The sequence below is a fragment of the Amphiura filiformis genome, chromosome 15, assembly GCF_039555335.1.
Source record: "Amphiura filiformis chromosome 15, Afil_fr2py, whole genome shotgun sequence".
In the NCBI taxonomy this organism is placed as follows: domain Eukaryota; kingdom Metazoa; phylum Echinodermata; class Ophiuroidea; order Amphilepidida; family Amphiuridae; genus Amphiura; species Amphiura filiformis.
The window spans coordinates 45,436,076-45,455,829 of NC_092642.1; the positions used below are offsets into that span (position 1 = coordinate 45,436,076).

Here is a 19,754-nt window from a genome sequence, read left to right on the forward strand (position 1 = left end):
CAAAACGCCCATTCCCCCTGTCGTAAATAACGATCACTCCCTTACCATTACTATAGGTAGGCTAGGCCCATTTCAGTTTGTTTTCACAAATGTTGACATTTGCGGCATATCGATATCTGCATTTGCTGGGAACTGGAAGACTATTACGGCAAACGAATTTACTATCATTTATGTATCTATACATTAATTTCAAATAAAATGACTATTTAAAAATAGTGAAAAACACACACCTCATCATGGTTCATTGAATTCTTATAATTAGATATTATAAACTAATAGCATAGGCCTAATGTTGATCAAATAGTAGGCACTGTTGATTTTTCGATTTCAAGAGATAGACCCCTATATTAAAATTTAAAAACATATCCGCTGTAGACGATTTTAATTCTTTTTCTTTGATAAATAAACGTAAATAGTCCCACTTTGTTCAAAATCAGCCACTTCATATAAAAAAAAAACCCAGGTTTAAAATTTATTTTGAATAATAGTACTAGAATCCCTATACCTAGCAGCCGATGCACCTGTTCTGCAAACCAATTAGCAATGGATCCGCGCCTTGTGTAAAATGATTTCGCAGGATCTCCATTCGTTGCGATCTTTCGCCGCCATTTTTACCGTGTAATGTATGTAAGTAAATTTACGTATTACAATTTGAAGAAAATTCATAATAATATGTAAAACTGTTCTAACAATCACATTTGTACCATATTCTAGAATATTTATAGTACATGAATACAGCCATGGCAGTTCAGTTTTTGTAGATGTATGGTGGTGAATAATGATTTATTTTGCAAGCGTCAGTCTTACAAAAATGGGCCGCGAAGTACACGACACGAAAATGTCACGAACGTAAACAAACTGTTCAATGTGTTTGTAAGCTTCCTTACTTGGTACCGGTATACATGGTATACCTGGTTGCCTGTTGGGAGGACTCTAATATTAATTCTCTTGAAATATTCCGCAGAAACAGATTGATCTGGTATAACTTATTCCAATCCAATGCTTCTTCTTCTGCAATCCTCTTAGACTTAGGGGTGGTGCAATAATTAGGTATGGCAGGCAAACGTAGTCCTGCCAGCAAGACTTCAGTCTTTATGATAAACATAATGACATCTACTGACCTAGGTACGACGAGTTACAGTTACTGGAACTAAGGCAAACATACCTTAGTTAACACATTTGCTAGTCAGCCAAATTCGCCGACAATGTCAATGCATATTTATTTGCATAGCCATAGAAATTTAAAACAACTGGCAAGAAGGAAACCTACATAAATATGTTTTCTATACTTCACTTGACCCAAATATATGATTTTTATGGTGATAAGACAATCGCACATGGAATTTTAGAGGATTTTGATAGCAGTTTTTCCATTAAAAAAGCTGCTATCATAATGAGACTAAGATCTAGAAACACCCCGAAATTAGATCTGCGAACTCAGTCCTCAATGATAGTCAGTCACTTATCTTTTGCTCGTTATATGACTATCATTTGAGGACTGAGTTCTTACCATACATCTTCCGAGGTGCAGTTTCAGACAATAGCTCGGGATTATTGGGGCAGAGGTTATCTTTTGAATTCTTTCATGACCACTGAAGCATAGTCACGCCTGTCAAGGACACTCTGCGTGAATTGAAAGACCATGTCACTCGCCACAAAAGAATGTCAAAGGTCATACGACACCAATTTGGTGTCTTTCCACGCCTCGAAATATGATGCTTAAAGTCTATGACTGCCCGAAATGCCGCTTTGGGGAATTTTGCTAGCTGAATCTTTTTGATGAAAGTCAATCTTTGACAAGATGTAACTTTGCTACGGAAAGTGCTATGAAAAAAGGGTTTTTAGTTTTGGCTTTGTTTACTCAAGGGCTTTAATTTGATATATAAAATGATGCAGTTTGATGGCAAATTTGAATTCACCTAGCATACCTACAATAATTATGTGTACCACGGGTGGTGAATTATAGGGGAAGATTTTTGGCAGGCCAAAGGGGGGGAAAGCATTTTTGGCAAGGCGAAAGGGGGGGTCGAAGGGGGGGGACAAGCAATTTTTGGCACAGATATTTTGCTTTTTTGGGGCATCGTTTCGATAATACGCCCTAAAAGGGTGTAGGAAAACATGATTAGGAACATGTTCAAATATGCAAAATTTCCTGCACGCTACGCTCGCATTATATGATAAGAAAATTTACGGTTATAAATTAGGGTACCCCAAAATCTTAGTGTGTAAAGGGGGGCAAAGATTTTTGGCACGTTGAAAGGGGGGGCAAAGGTTTTTGGCACGTCAAAGGGGGGGGCAAAGCTTTTTGGCACATCGAAAAGGGGGGGCAAGCGATTTTTGGCAGACCACTTTGAGAATTCACCACTCCGGGGGTACACATAATTATTGCACAGCCTTAGGGAAGCTGACGAACAGGGATGAGTGTGCATGCAGAAGATTTAATTAGCATGATTAGTCTTTGTTTGAAGTCCTTAATGTGGAAATGGGTGTGGAGTGCTTCTTTTTAAAATGGCTCTGGTTCTACGATTGATGATATTTCCGGTGGCAGGTCGTTCCCGGGTTGTTCCAATCCTTGATTGTTCTTGGAACATACAATTTCAAATATTTGAAGTTTTCTGTCCGGGCTTGAGGCTGGATGCCGGGCTGGATGTAGGTATTTTGGTTTGAACGACGAGTGCGTCTTTGAGTCGGTTGCAGGTAGGTCTGGACTGGTAGTGCCAGGTGCCCCCCTATGGCTTTTAGCCAAATACCATAGGGAAGGACACCCGACACAAACCAGTATCTGTTCCACACTGCACCGACTCGGCGACAACTACTCCATACCGTCGATGGACACCATGTTGACAGTCAAACTACGTCACGTAAACACAAAGATGGCTTCCAGTGATCAATCGCTCATAGCGGGAAAAAATTGATGTAATATTTCTCCAGAACCAGAGCAAAAATATCCCAGAAGAATGGTCGGGGGGATATCCAGAGTTCAATGACTAAAGGAAAATCTGTTCTTCGGGTGTTTTGAAGACCTCGGAAGATGTAAAAAAGGACCAGAAACACAGAGACACTCCGACGCATGCACACAAGACTAATGCTTAACTACTCATGACTGCATGACCAGAACAGAACCAGAGTAAACATGGTTATGGTATACTATTATACTGTCTGAAGATGGTTTGAGTTTTGGAGTGCCTTCCTTGCACTTGGCAGTTGCACAAGTTGCAGTTTGACCCGGGAGTTTGACACAAAATGTTTGAGTGATCTGGTGAGAAACTTGTTCGTAACACAAGCTTAAAAAAACGGGCAAAACAGACACATCATTTATCGGTGACATTTTCATTGGTGCTGCCCTATTTAAGTTTGCACTGAAGTGCCATCTCAGTCAGTTTGGGTGCACCGATTTGGATCATGTGCTAATAAATTTTTATTTATTCTGGCTAAATAATGGAGTATTACAAGCATAGGCAAGAAGTACAAGAATCTGTGTTATTAATATTATGACAAACATGCAACAGGAGCCTTGTACTTTTTAGTACAAACTCTAATTGAAATCATGCAATTGCGTTGCACTAGCTTTTTGTAAACACTTTATCCCATACCGTTGTGCAGAGCTACTACGGTATGGGTTCCCTCACTTCCTGTACTAGTGAGAAACATCTAAGGGTGTGAGTGAGTCCCGGGAATTTGAGTCCCGCCCGATAATCCTATTACCATTACCCGGGCAGGAAATTCCCTGCCCGGGTACCCGAAATTTAAAAAGAAGAGAAAAGGTTTTTTTCGGTTTTGTAGTGTCTCTGGACCTAGACCTAAATGCTATTGTCTGTCCAAATAACTTAGACACCCGGTTTTTAGGATATATTTCGAAAAGTTTTTACTTTGGCAAAAAGTCATGAAACACGGTCAGACCTAACAGAAATTATTAGTAAAGCGATGAAAAAATATTCTTCCTTGTCTACTTTTATTCAATTTTGACCGATTTACAGCAAGATATCTGGGTCCAGCCGAATATTCCTAATGACTTGAAACTTTTGATGGCATAATCTATTTACAGTAAGGGGCATTTGAACATTGTAATCATGCATATTGATCAGTGATGCCACCCTTTTTTCTTTGAACCTTTTACTAATTCACGATAATGGCGGTCTTCTCAAATGCATTCAACAAAAGCATGTTTGCAATCTACCGCGAGAGGTCGTCTCACACGCATAACAAATACACTACGATCAAATAGGTTGATGACAATATTTGATTGAATGGACTGCACTGTGTCATGATTTCGGTGAAGGACACCGGTTCAAATCCTTTGTTTGGAGCCAATCAATAATTTCAGTTGGTGCATTATAACAAATGATAGGGCAAGTTACTATGCGTCTGGAGTGTATTGTGAAATTTACTCCTCACCAATAACATCAGAACATTCATAGGGCATACAATTTGTATTTTCTTGGAATTGGGCCAATCCAAAAGCATGCACAGAACAAGATTCAAATACCGCGCCGAATTGTTGTAATTGGTTGAGGGACAGCTGGGATCACTGAGTTAATACACTAAGAATAAATATGCCAATTAGAAACACTGTCTGCATTTTATGAACTGAATTATATTTTTAATTTTTATAAAATGTTTTTGGTGAGGAGTATAATTAATTTACTATTCATCCATTCACTATCCAAAATCACAATACCTACAAATCTGTATAATGAGACCTTCCAAAATAGTGGTACCCAACTTCTACCAGATTATTTTTAAAGTGTTGAGAAAAACCTTCCAATTTCAATAGAATTTCTGGTAAACTCTCACTCAATGCTTTGGAAACACAAAAATCCCAGCGAATGTTAACACTTTTCTTTCATGACTTTCTTTGAAAGTGGATATTTTTTCAAATAAGTAACAAAAACTGGGTGTCTAAGTTAATTGGACAGACAATAGGATCATTCATGGTTGACCTAAAAAAAAAATTTGAATTTTGCACAATTGTTTTGTGTTTTTAATATGAAAATTGATACATAGTTTTCATGTCATACTCTATTTTAATGATTTAAAAATGCATTGAGGTTTTTTTTTTTTTTTTTTTGGTACCAAGTTACCCGCCTGAAAAATGCGCTTGGTACCCGGGCACAAGATTACCCGAAAATCACACCCCTAGAAACATCACACCGTCGCATCCTTCATATATGGGTGTCTATTGTGCTACAGTGGGAACATATTGTGTACATTATGATTATCCTACACAAATCGAATGTGTGTCATCGGCCCTCAGTCTCAGATTAGTCTCACAATCACATTCACAATGAGCAGAAAGTCACTGTGAGTCAAGCAGCAGAGCTTCAGATCACTAGCATGTGATCAAAGCACTAGCCCTGGCGTACACATTCACACACATAAAAGAGGCCACATAGATCATAGATGTGAACAGGAAACAGCTGCCTCAATCAGACAGGGTCTAATTCTGCATAAAACCGGGCAACGTTATTTCTATAGATCTGATGCGCATTCAAATTGCATTGTATTGCATCGTAATTTCATTTGTGTCTATAAATTATGTTTACACAACATGAACTCACGTGTTTTCAAGCAAATTCGCCGATAATAGGTGATCAAAAGCGATCGGAATGTTACAAAAGTACAGATCGCATTCAGCTTACTTCATATGAGATGATCTTTGGAAAAATACGGCATAATTTGTCTTGGTGTTTGCGGAATGCCATGCAGTAAAATATTAATACGCTATGCGCAATTCATGATTGACAACTAACAATCGGCGTGTCCTTCGTATCCTCCACTGTCAATTTCTTATCCACTCACTAATCCTCACAAAAGCTTTGTGTTGATTACGTAATATGTGGAGGCAAATTGCAATAAGTACAATGAAATAATGAGTAGGGCGGGCTCCGAGGCGGGTTTCTTCTTCATCTTACGTAACAGTATTGTTCTCCAAAAAAACCCGGAAGCTTGTCGTTTGGAGCTCTAGCTGAAATACAGCAAGATAATGTAAGATAGTAAATGTAAACCTGTATTTTAGCTAGAGTATCTCGAGCTAGCCTCAATGCTCCTGCTGCCGTGTTGTACTATACACATCATTGCTCTTTTGGACTATCTGATCTCATTACAAGTCTTGGTCATGTGGGTAGCAGGAAAGCATTTCAATTTTGAAATGGGCGCGGTTTGCCAAATTTTTGTGTCCAAAGCAACCAATATTGTCATCTTGAATTTTTCTACATCAGGTGCCAGCTTTATTTCATCTATATCAATAAATTCTACTCGGGCCAAATTCTACTTTAGTAGATGGAATGAATATTTGAATGAGTCTTGCACTGCCACATCAGGGAGAAAACTGGTTTGGTATGGAAGCACTATATTTTATATGGTAAAACATGATAAATACAGTAGTGTGCCCCCCCCCCTGAAAATATGGAATTCAATAATTTTGACCAAAATAATAAATAGTTTCCTCATAAAGATAAATGGCTGCAGCATAAATAGACTACCGACTGAACTGACATCATTTGACCCATATAAAGTAATGTAGCTGTCATTTGATTGGTGGCTATTTGTAAAAAATGCATAAATTTGGCCATGCCAACCAAATGGCATGCTTGTTTCAAAAGCATTTGGCAGCATTGTTGTTTTTTCTATCATGCTGGTTTTATGCAGCTTTCACCATCACCGATATATGTAGAATAATTGAGCTGAGTCCATTGGGAAGGGTTAGGGTACCAGTATTCACGCTGGGAACAAAGCACAAACGTAGTTGCGCAGTGTGATTCATTTTCCAGCTGTGTGTGACACCAAATATAACGCCATTCCAAAGATGGGGAAGAAACCCGGAAGGAATACAGTGTTTTAAGGATGAATACACTGCACGCTGTAAGAATTGTGAGTTTTAATTGCTTTGGATTGCAAAATATGTTTTTTGGTCATCTGAGTAGTAGTACGGAAAACTGGATTTCAAAGTTGGCATGTCTGCTGTAAAATGTCAAGGCATGCTTTTTGGAACATTGGATTGGTTACCCGAACGTATGAAACATTTTTGTTCAGCCTTATTCTAATTATTATGTTTTCCCATACAGGGGGTGAATAGACACAAGCCTAGTTGCTGCTAGTTTCAAGCCCTTTTAAGATTGCAAGCACAAAGTGAAGTAACAATGGATGAAGAAGAACAGATGACAGAAATCCAGGTGGAGGGTGAAGCCACAGAGTTACAACCTCATCAGGTTCTTGTACCGATATCGGTAAGTGCCGCTCCTATATAGGCCTGATTCCAATCGAGGTTCTGCCTGGAAGGTCAGATGACAGAAATCCAGGTGGAGGGTGAAGCTACAGAGTTACAACCTCATCAGGTTCTTGTACTGATATCGGTAAGTGCCCGCTCCTGTGTAGGCCTGATTCCAATCGAGGTTCTGCCTGGAAGGTCAGATGACAGAAATCCAGGTGGAGGGTGAAGCTACAGAGTTACAACCTCATCAGGTTCTTGTACCAATATCGGTAAGTGCCCGCTCCTATATAGGCCTGATTCCAATCGAGGTTCTGCCTGGAAGGTCAGATGACAGAAATCCAGGTGGAGGGTGAAGCTACAGAGTTACAACCTCATCAGGTTCTTGTACCGATATCGGTAAGTGCCCGCTCCTGTGTAGGCCTGATTCCAATCGAGGTTCTGCCTGGAAGGTCAGATGACAGAAATCCAGGTGGAGGGTGAAGCTACAGAGTTACAACCTCATCAGGTTCTTGTACTGATATCGGTAAGTGCCTGCTCCTGTGTAGGCCTGATTCCAATCGAGGTTCTGCCTGGAAGGTCAGATGACAGAAATCCAGGTGGAGGGTGAAGCCACAGAGTTACAACCTCATCAGGTTCTTGTACCGATATCGGTAAGTGCCGCTCCTATAGGCCTGATTCCAATCGAGGTTCTGCCTGGAAGGTCAGATGACAGAAATCCAGGTGGAAGGTGAAGCAACAGAGTTACAACCTCATCAGGTTCTTGTACCGATATCGGTAAGTGCCCGCTCCTGTGTAGGCCTGATTCCAATCGAGGTTCTGCCTGGAAGGTCAGATGACAGAAATCCAGGTGGAGGGTGAAGCCACAGAGTTACAACCTCATCAGGTTCTTGTACCAATATTGGTAAGTGCCCGCTCCTATAAGCCTGATTCCAATCGAGGTTCTGCCTGGAAGGTCAGATGACAGAAATCCAGGTGGAAGGTGAAGCAACAGAGTTACAACCTCATCAGGTTCTTGTACCGATATCGGTAAGTGCCCGCTCCTGTGTAGGCCTGATTCCAATCGAGGTTCTGCCTGGAAGGTCAGATGACAGAAATCCAGGTAGAGGGTGAAGCTACAGAGTTACAACCTCATCAGGTTCTTGTACCGATATCGGTAAGTGCCCGCTCCTGTGTAGGCCTGATTCCAATCGAGGTTCTGCCTGGAAGGTCAGATGACAGACATTCAGGTGGAGGGTGAAGCTACAGAGTTACAACCTCATCAGGTTCTTGTACCAATATCGGTAAGTGCCCGCTCCTATAGGCCTGATTCCAATCAAGGTTCTGCCTGGAAGGTCAGATGACAGAAATCCAGGTGGAGGGTGAAGCTACAGAGTTACAACCTCATCAGGTTCTTGTACCGATATCGGTAAGTGCCCGCTCCTGTGTAGGCCTGATTCCAATCGAGGTTCTGCCTGGAAGGTCAGATGACAGAAATCCAGGTGGAGGGTGAAGCTACAGAGTTACAACCTCATCAGGTTCTTGTACCGATATCGGTAAGTGCCCGCTCCTGTGTAGGCCTGATTCCAATCGAGGTTCTGCCTGGAAGGTCAGATGACAGAAATCCAGGTGGAGGGTGAAGCCACAGAGTTACAACCTCATCAGGTTCTTGTACCGATATCGGTAAGTGCCTGCTCCTATGATTCCAATCGAGGATCTGCCTGGAAGGTCAGATGACAGAAATCCAGGTGGAGGGTGAAGCCACAGAGTTACAACCCCATCAGGTTCTTGTACCGATATCGGTAAGTGCCCGCTCCTGTGTAGGCCTGATTCCTAATTCTCAAAATGAAAACAAAGGGGAGCCTGTACAAAGCAATAGGAGTGTCATTTGATGAAATGAGGGGATGTATTATGTTGCATAGGATTCTGGGATGGGTAAGATGTCTTCTCTGAAATTGAAGAGTGTATCTCAACTCTGTCATTGTTACCATTTTGTCTTCCAGGGTCAAGAGACTGTCATCATTGCTACCACTGAGGATGGCCATGAAGTTCCAACCACAGTGAGTTACCAGCTAGCACACGCAGCAGCACAACAGGGTTACATCCAAGTGCCAACATCCCAGTCTTCAGAAGATGTGGAAGCAACCATACAACAAGTACAGATCCAAGAGGCTGAATTACAACCTGGAGAGACCATACAAACAGTACAACTTGAGGTTGGTAACACTGCTCCAGGCCTTCATTTTTGAAAATTGCTGGAGCTCTGTTAATCACTCTCCTGGGTTTATCAAGGTGCTCAATAAGGAGCTCAATCTTTTAATATCAGTATTAAAACATCTAGGGATTCAAGTAGTGAGGAGCTCAGTAAATCATACTCCTGGAATGTTGTTAAGGAGGACTGTAGGAGCTCTGGTGCAATCGAGCTCCTCATAAATAAATGAAGGTCTGCTGCTATCTAGCAATATACAGCCCTCAAATTAACTGTCAGCAGTCAGCACTGACAGCGAATGCCATCGGTGCTCATCCTGCCTGCCGTACTGCCCTCAAAATATGTCTTTTTCTACTAATGGCAGTCACTTGTCGTGCCCTCTGATGAAGTTGCTGTCGGTGCCCTTCTCCTGACCCTTCATTATAAAACCATTAACGAGTATCGATGTCGCTACTAGCAATGTTGATTTAAAATGGAATAAATATGGAATAAATATTTTTAATTTGAAGCAAATAGCCTGGCTTTGGAGCTTTTTTAAAACATTTTTACCATTGGTATACTAGCAAATCCCATTATATTCCAAACAGGAAAGAATTCCAAATACTTAGATGTGTTGCGATTGTACTGTTTATATTTCTTTTGTTGGGGAGTAAATATAGCTTTATCATTTAGATACAGGGTGTCCCAAAAAAAAGAGGCCCCACATTGCGCCCTCTTTTTCTCCTATTTATGAAACGTTGATCAAATATATTTTGGTATGTAGAGAAACCCTAAATCGTTAGCTTTAATAAACCAAAACAATTATTTCAATCGGCTCACAATTTTTGAAGATATACCCTCTTTAAGAAATGTACCCGTTTTTCACTCTGTCCACGGATGAGGTTTGGCTACATCAAAGATTTAAACGAAACACACGGATAATGACATGGATAGATAATAGCATTAGTCTTGGGAAAGCATTCACTATAAGCGAGGATCACCAGCTAGCTTCAAACATGCATCTTCGCAACCCCGTATTACTGCTGCATTCGCAAGTATCCGGCGCACAAGGCCTAAAGGATGGTACGCAACGCAATTAATGCAATGAGAACTAGGGCTGAAACCTATATTCGCTACGGAGGCAACCAGGTAGAGGGCAGAGCAGCACAGTAAAGTCACTTCAAAAGAACCAAAGACAAACTAAACAGCCCTTTTCAGGGCTACCTTTTATTCCAAAAAGAGAAATGACTTATGTTGTCAATAAAAAGAAAGCAAGAAACGAGAAAAACATAAGTAATTGCAAGTATAGCAAAAGAAGTCCCATCCCACATCAATTTCGCCCAAATTAATGACACATAACCCATAAGCCCACCGGTAAAGCCCATTCCCTTAAATAAAGTTGTTATTTTATAAAGTTATCATCGAGGAATGTTTTATATTCATGCATGGTATATGCACTTTTCAATCTTTGAAGTAGCCAAACCTCCACCGTGGACAGAGTGAAAAACGGATACATTTCTTTAAAAGGACATATCTTCAAAAGTTAGGAGCCGATTGAAATAATTGTTTTGGTTTATTAAAGCTAACGATTGTAGGTTTTTTACATACCAAAATATATTTGATCAACTTTTCAGAAATAGGAGAAAAGAGGCGCAATGTGGGGCCTTTTTTTTTAGGACACCCTGTATTTGTGACCTAACATTTGTAGATGAGTACGGTACTTTGTTAAATAGATGCGTTACTGAAAGAATATTGGGCCTGTTAGGCCAAGTAAAAAAAATGTTTCTCGTCCCCGCCCGCATTGTTTTTTGCTGCCGCATCAAAAAAAAGGGTTTTTATTACCAACAAAAGACACTGTCAGTACCTTTTCTAGTCTTGTCTGCAGCTAGTTTGTTCTTGACATATATATGGAAGGAAGTCTTGCCGAAACGACATTAGATCTATCGTCTTTGGGGGAAAAACTTTTGTTTTGGAAAAGGCAAAAAAAAGTGCCCTCATCCTCCTTTTTGAAAAACTTAGGATGAGAAACTAATATATTTTTTTTACTTGGCCTTATTCCAGTTGAAATCCATACATCCCCTATGGAAGACATGACCTAAATTTTCCACACAGTGAGTGTGAATTTTAAATTTTACCTGATTTTATCTGACTCCATTTGAAATACACATACACACCCCCAGTATGGAAGATTAGGGTCATGTCTTCCATAGGGGTTATATATTTCAATTGGAACAGCCCATTAATACCAAAGACAAGGAGATAGTGTGTTCAATTTGGTTCGTGTTTTCCTGGAACAGGAAATACCCATGGCCATTATAATATGTTAATTTACTGGGTATTGAGATTTTCAATTTTGTTAGGAAACTATAAGTTGGTATAATCAACTTTTTCAAATTCTGACATTTCATATTTACAATTTCAGGCTGGTGAGACGATTCAAACAGTACACTTTGATGGGGAAACAGTCCACATCCAAGGCACAGATGCCACCATCCCTGTCCACATCCAGCCAGCAGAGACCTTACAACCAGTGCAGATCCAATCTGTCCATATGGGCCTTACTTCCTCTTCAGGTGACCATGTCGTGGTGCCTGCCACCGAGACCTTGCAGCAGGTGGTTCACATATCATCCGGTCAGCCGGCAGTGATGGTACAAGCTGAACGCACTAGCACGGAGACGGTGAACTCGGCAGCGCCGGTGCCAGCATCGTATCCCACAGGTATGACATTTCAGTTCAGTTCAGTTCAGTTTTACTCAGTGTACAAATTAAGAAAAAAAAATCAGGTTATCCGGCGGATGACCAGGTCATGAAATCTGGTCATCCGAGTTTTTGGTTATCCGTATATCCGCCAAAATTGGGATTTAATAAAATATCATAACTACTAATAACTTAAGTACTCAAAATAAAAGAAAAGACACAAATCAATTCAAAATCCAGTGTCATAAGATTCTAAAATCTAAGTTTTTGGCTGATGTCAAAGCCTCATCATCATCACAGGTGCCGCTATTGCGCCCACAAAGCCACAGTACTAGTTTGGACTGAAAGAAGGCCACACAGCGCACACTCAAGCCCTAACTAATTATGTGGGGATGTGGTGGTTTGAAACTTCAAAGCTTTGAGGAGTACGAAGACTAGACAGAACTGGACAGCAATGTGATTTTTCGTAAGCTTAATAAAATCTTGAGACTAAATCATTTTTATACTGCATAAAGGTGAAAAAAGGGTGGGTGTCCGACGGATAACCTGCAGTGAATTTCTGGTTATCCGTCGGCAAATCTGGGTGTCAGGACTACCGGATTACCACTTAATTTGTACACTAGTTTTACTGTATAACCTTTAAAGGCACATGTACATACATACAAACAATGTATGATGAATGACCAATCCCTGCACCTTGACAGCTGCCTCCTGAAGGAGCTGATATTGGTGGCGCTGTTTGTCTTAGGACTTATTCATATATGTGCAAAAGAAAGTAGTTCCCTTCGTCTCTGTTGAGTGTTTTGGCCCCCCGTCAGCTCCATCAGAAGGCAGCGGTCGAGGGGCAGGGATTGGTCATTCAAGTGCTAACTTGTGTTTGTTGATCAAGGTATGTAACATCAAATTTTGGATTTGTTTAGAAGAATTTTGAACTTGTTTCTGTTATTCACAAAATCCTTTGCAATACCTTTTAAACTAAGTTATCGCATGGTTAATTAATTAATTATAGGATAATAACTGCGCATCAATTATTTGGAGGGCATTGTCAAAAATCTAAACATAAATAGGAACATTTCAAGGTTCAAAGCAAAATGTTTTGATTTTTCACAATGTCCAACATAAAACTGATGCAAAGTTATTAACCGAATTCATTTTCTAACACTAACCCTAACCATAAAACATGGAGTGTTGAGGGTACTGTATGAGCCAATTCTTTTGCCTATTCACAGTTGTGAGTTTTACTAACAGCAAGGTCATGATTTCACGGTTGTAGATTTCGTAGTAATTAAGCTTAGTATATAAGCTTCATAATTGTGTACATTCACAGGATGTTAAATTTGTCAAACCACGAAATGCGTAAAAATAAAACTAGGTGATAATTTTGGCTTGTGCAGTATTCTTTTCGCTGTCCAAGTAACGTAATAATCGGATTAACTACCACAGCAATAGATGAATACAATTTTTTAATAGATCGCTCTGCACTACAACGTTCACACGGTACCTATGAATTGAACCATATCACTCTGATCACTCGCACCTGTAAGATAAGTATCTTTGAAAAGAGCGGTATTGTATTCAATCTATGATTGTAGACATATACAGGTGATGATTGCAACCAGCTTGTTGTGCAGAGCGATGTAGTCAAAATTGTATTCATCTATTGCTATGGTAGTTAATCCGATTTATTATGTTACTTTGACAGCGAATAGCTATGCCGTGATGTCCAGCATGAGCAATTTTTACGAACCTCTAGTATGACTATTAATTGTTCACTGACTTCCCCTCACAGAACCAATATCTACTGGATGGGAGCACATATTTGTTGAGAATTACACACCGTACGAAGGCTACGTCGAATCTCTGGAAGAAGTCCACCGGCTCATCACAGCTTACGAAATATCCACCATCACAAAATTTGTTAAAACGCGATGCAGCGGAAAGCTTTTTGGCGTGGTGAGGTTCGATAAGAAATGTCGCATCTGGTGGGAGGATATCCGAGATACAAAAGGTGTGGAACTGAAGTACGATGGCACACCGTTCATAATCATGGGAAGTCGTGTTATGAGTTGCATCTTTGGTCCGGACAATAATAAGAATTACAAGATACGAGCGCAGGAAGAGAGAGTCCGGTTGTCTCTTTCCGGCATAGAAGATGACAGGAAACGGCGGCAGATGAAAACGCCGTCCAAGAAAGTGGGATGCCCGGCAATGATTAGCATCCGTCACATCGTACGATTTCCACGACATCAGATAGATACGGATGATGTAACCAATCGAAGGCAAGCTGCGTCGTCATTGAAAGAGGATTTCATGGATTGTGTGAGGCTTCCATATGAAGAGCGTTTCTATGTTTGTCTTCCGTCTCCAAGCATACATGCAGGTCACCCAGAAGGAGAGGAAGCTCTTTCTAAGGATTCACTAGATGAAAGAATCATTGCAAAGATTCATGAGTTGGTAGCACAAGGAATTGAGAAACCGGGGGACATTGAAGAACATCTGAATACCTTTGTGACAGATGAACTGTTTAAAGGTTCTGAGCCTCCACCTCAGACGTGGAGAAGATTCTATCCCAAAAAGAATGACATTCGCAACCAAGTGTATCGAGCAAAAGGGATCAAATCTGGCAAACCAAAAGATGAAGTCGCCATGGCGATTCAAGCAGTCGGAGGCATCGAAGATGGAACTACCGAAAGCACAACATCCGAACAGGCGAACAAACCTCAGTTGAATCGACTGCGGTATCAATGCCGCGACAAACTCAAATTACTCATCGACGTAACGCATATCTGTAATTGTCCGAGAACATTGCAAGCAATGCTTGGAGTCTTGAACAATCTTCATAGTGAGCTGTGGAATGAGTTACTTTCGAAAAGGGGGGATGCTCCTCTAAAGGCAGAGGATGTGGCAGCTGCAGCAGCAGCTGCAGCGGCGGCTGCGACATCTAATGCTTCTGGAGACTCTCAAGCACCGACTATATCATGGCCCACCACAGGCCTATTAAACAAACCTCAAAAGAAAAGGGGTCGCAAACGAAAAGAGGAGACCTGTGAAGATACCACTGATCCTTATGCACGAGTTTACATGTCTGATAGCAGTGCTAGACGTAAAGATAACAAACCGCTGGAAGATCGTTATAGAGAAAATCAAGGCAAGGCAAAGAAAGCAAAGAAGGCCAGGGCAGGCGGTCCTAAAAGAGGACGGGGAAGGCCAAGAAAGAAGCCCATTCCAGTCATGATAACGTCCAATACATTGTCACAGCCGAGCGATGAAATGGAAATTGTGACAATAGATATTAGAAGTAGCGAAGATGGACCTGAAATTGATGAAGGTGGGGAGGAAGAGCAATTGTTGGAAGTGCAAGAGGAGATTTCTCAGTGATTGTAAAATGTATACAGTTAGCACAACTCGTATGATATCACAGAATTGTTCAGTCTGTGTACCAGACTGTTTAAATCATGGACAATGTTTAACCCCATGAGAACTCCCTGCCGATTGGCCAAAAAGAAGTTTTCATTATCAATTGGACCAATCAGCAACATTGTTAGTATAATTTCACCACACAAACAAATTTGGGTTGAATTATTTGCATAGCTCCATTCTGATTGGTGATCAAAGTGAAGATATCATGTAATTGACCAATCAGAGGCAATGTTAGATCGGCAGGTAGTGCTCACTGGGTTAAATGACTAGTGATGTTTAGTGTTTCTAGATTGTTTATATTCAAAGATGAGACCAGAGTATAATCTGTTGTAAGATTCCTTTTATGCATTAACCATTGCATATACGCATGTGACGACAATTGTGTGCAATGTGCATAGGACCTAGTGGAAAATAATACACGCTGGACGGTCAGCAGTATGCTTGGGCAGTGGAAACAAATTTGTTTAATCTTTCGAGTCGACCGAACATCGATGCTTGGTCGATTCTTATTATTTATGAAATCAAATAATTGGCCATTATTTATTGTGATAATATATAAATCTTTGCATGTATTGATATTGGTAAGTATAAATTTAGCATTAATTCTGATAATTAGTTGTTAGTTCATTAACAACAAGCATCGAAGGTTGATCCAAAGATCGAACAAATATGCATCTGGTGCTTAATTAGTAAAAGGAATTCTGCAAAATATTATAGTGAAAGCATATATGATATGATCAAGATGAACAGGCTATTCCAGTTGAAATCCATAAACCCTCTATCATTAGCATCAATCTGTCTTGAAGTGACAAAAAAATGGGTCATTTTGCCAAAAGGTGGGAGACACATCTCCCCTGTCCCCCAGGATTTATAATACCCATGCCTCCTATGGAAGACCTGACCTTCATCTTCCACACAGGATGTGTAGATTTCAAATGGAATCACCTATTCAGGTAACCCCATTTGAAATTTACACTCCCTCTGTGGAATATGAAGGTTATGCCTTCCATATGGGGTGTATGGATTTCAACTGGAATAGCCCAATGAGTCATTGGTTTAGAGATTTCCTTTGTATTGATCATTATCTGTGGAACAGTTAGGCCAATTGTGATGTAGTTTTCATCAAAATAAAGCTTTGAAAATTAAATTGCACATCATAATGAACTTGAAAACTTTGAACATTTTGCTTGATCACATGACATAGGATGGGTGGATAGGCCTGGTTTATAAAGAAATAAAATGAGGACGGCGCTCTGTCCAGAACAAATGTGACACGATCTGGTCCATGGGGGTCAAAGGAGGCTTTTTTGAAAATTGAGTTACTGTAATTATTACAGTATACGTACAATAGGCTATCATTTACTGAAAACATCAAAGGTCTAGCATACTTGGTGCTAAAGTTATGAAGTTTTTTGATGCCCCCATGGACCAGATCATGTCACAATTAAAGAATGTACAACACCACCCTGCAACCAGGGGTCAAAATAAATGAGGCAACTTCTTTTGAAAGTCTTGATGCTGTGGATGGCCCGATAGATAACATACCCTGAACATTTGCACAATGCTTTTATTTTTTTACCTTTTTTCCACAGTGAAAAATGTTTAAAAACATGGTAGCACATTGCATATGTTAATTATTAATATGCTTGATACAATAGGATTAATAACAGGGGTGTGAGAGTTCCTATTTTCAGCTGATTTGCTCTTTGTTTGTTGCCAAAATTTACATATTTTCTTTTATTTTCAGTCCATATTAGGCATTTTTACCCTGATTTTACACTGTTTTTTAGTCATTTTCCTTTTCTTTCTTTTTTGGTCTGTGGCCTCTCACACCCCTGGATATTTTAGCTGAAATCCATATATGGAAGACATCACACAGGGATTGTGAATTTCAATTGGCAGGCATGGGATTTTCCAGTGGAAACACTGGAACCAGTCTTTTTTGATGTCAAAATTCCCGCAGTTTTATTTATTTTCAGCCCATTTTCAGGTGTTTTTGTCCAATTTTACACGCTTTTCCAGACTTTTTCATAAATGCGTAGTCCCATGCCTGATTGGTTACGGTTACCTAGATTGTGTGACTCAATTTGAAATGTACACGTACACCTAGGTTTCATTGAGGTATAGGACTTTTTATTTTTTCGGAGAAGATCAGGTAGGGCAACTACTTGATTATATTTCTACATGTTCATACTACATACTCTGAAAATTTTAGAAAATTAGCACCAGTCAGTTTAAAAAAAATCATATTTTTGTTCCTAAAATGGGGGTTATAGCGCCCTCAACGGGCACTCTCTCCATAGGGCTACATGTAAGACCAGTTATAGAAAAATGGCCCTAAAATAAAACGGACTCGTTCATTTTTCCTCAAATTTTGCATATGATGTCGATTTAACATCTGGAATGTAATGCAAGTGGTGTCGTTGCTGCTCTTCTAAATTCATTTATAAAATGTGCCCATCCACCACAAACTGGTCGTAAAGTCGGCATTTTCCATTTTGAGATACAATCAAAAACAGTATATGGATTTCTATGTAAAATATATAAAGAATTTGACCTTCGATGAACCGTAACTTCACTTCCAGATGTCCGATATAGCTGGTTGAGGTGTCATTTTGAAGCTGAAAGTGCATTCTTTCAGAATCTGCAATAAACAGAAAATGATCTAGGGCCGACTTTACTACCACTTCGTGGTGGATGGTCACAAATGTCCGCCCCAGACCCCTAGTGTGGGAGATTAAGGTCATGTCTTCCATAGGGGTGTATGGATTTGAATATCCCAATATATTACATCTCCAGGGTACGATCTAGCCATCGGTACATATCGGGGGCACCAATAGAGCTATATGACCAAACATGATGCTTTTAAGGGCTCTCGTAGCAACATTTGCACAGTATTTTTTTGGGACATGAGACCACATCAGACATCGAATTGCATTCTGAATACGAAGAATGTCCTTCAGATATCAAATAATTTGGATTTTTTTTTACATTTGCAATATAATACACATTTCATGGCAAATGATTGAAAATTGATATTTTTTATATTTGAAAGTCCTCAAAGTAAACTTTACAAATCTAATGATATGTAGTGTATGTAGCTGGGATGAAAAGCCGACGATCAATTAAAAATTTTGACCTTTTGTATTGAAGATATGGATTTTTTCCCAAAAAACACCATTTTGAAGAAAAAAAATGTATATCTTCTATATGAAAAGGTCAAAATTTTCAATTGATCGTCGGCTTTTCATCCCAGCTACATACACTAAAAGCGCATACCATTAGATTTAGAAAGTTTACTTATAGGATTGTTAAATATCAAAATTTTAATAATATTATTTATCATACAATTTGTATTATATCGCAAATTTCAAAAAATTATTTGATATCGAGGACATTACTCGTATTCATAATGCAATTCGATATGTCTGAAGTACTCTCAGCTCCCACAAAATGAAAAAATACTGTGCAAATGTTAATATCGGATTCCTTAATATATCATATTACTGGATTCAGACCTCCCATAAATCGGCTTACTTTTAGGGTATTACTACCTAAGTTTTTGATTTATTTTTTTTTGCTTATAGTGATTTTGTACTCTCATACAAAGAAGATGGATTTGAAAATAAATTTTTGAAACCAGCTTGACTTTAGTATTATTTGCTATAAATATCTAAACACAGGCTTATTTCTGGCTAAATAGAGAACCATTCACCAATTTATACTTGCTGCCCCTATTTATATCAACTTTTTTCAATACAACTCCACTCAAGCATCCCCTTTCTATACATTTTAGCAGCATGAATTAGAGCCCCCAAAATTTAAGATAAATCACATACAAATAATTAACCGCTGTCCCTATTAAGGGTTTATAGGCGATACCACCTCAAAAGAAACACATTTTGCTGTATAGTACAATTTTTTCACATTTTCCGCCATTTTTTCTTTACTAATTCTTTCTGCCGCCCATTCTTCTTCCGCCGCCTCTTTTTGCTGCCCTTCTTCTTCCCTTACGCCTTCGTTTTGGCCGCCTGCTTTGACCCCGGGGCTGGCGCTAAAGCCCCCCAAAATATGTGCATGGGTAAAATTTGCTTGGCCCAGAGCCCCCAGAAGGTATAGGCCCTGAACAGCCCATTTGTCTGAAGGTTTAGGGGTAAGGTCAGGGTTGGAATTAAAGGGGGGGGGTTTATGTGTTGAATAGGCTAAGATTTTGGGTTGTTATATAATCAACTTATATTTGTCAAGAAATATAGACCCATCG

At 39.7% G+C, this 19,754-nt stretch overlaps 1 protein-coding gene across 4 annotated transcripts; it reads left to right on the forward strand.

Annotated features, from left to right (window-relative positions):
- The first annotated feature begins 553 nt into the window (after positions 1 to 553).
- On the forward strand, positions 554 to 19,060 carry LOC140171721 (uncharacterized). Of its 4 annotated transcripts, none has more exons than XM_072195028.1 (5): positions 554 to 627; positions 7,065 to 7,226; positions 9,190 to 9,402; positions 11,797 to 12,094; positions 13,863 to 19,060. In XM_072195028.1, the coding sequence occupies exons 2-5, from the start codon at positions 7,140 to 7,142 to the stop codon at positions 15,449 to 15,451; spliced, it is 2,187 nt and encodes a 728-aa protein (XP_072051129.1). In that variant the 5' UTR covers positions 554 to 627; positions 7,065 to 7,139; the 3' UTR covers positions 15,452 to 19,060. The 4 variants fall into 4 exon arrangements, with proteins under 4 accessions (XP_072051129.1, XP_072051130.1, XP_072051131.1 ...); XM_072195029.1 differs by lacking the exon at positions 554 to 627 and adding an exon at positions 883 to 979; XM_072195030.1 differs by lacking the exons at positions 554 to 627; positions 7,065 to 7,226 and adding an exon at positions 8,773 to 8,869.
- Positions 19,061 to 19,754: the final 694 nt, after the last annotated feature.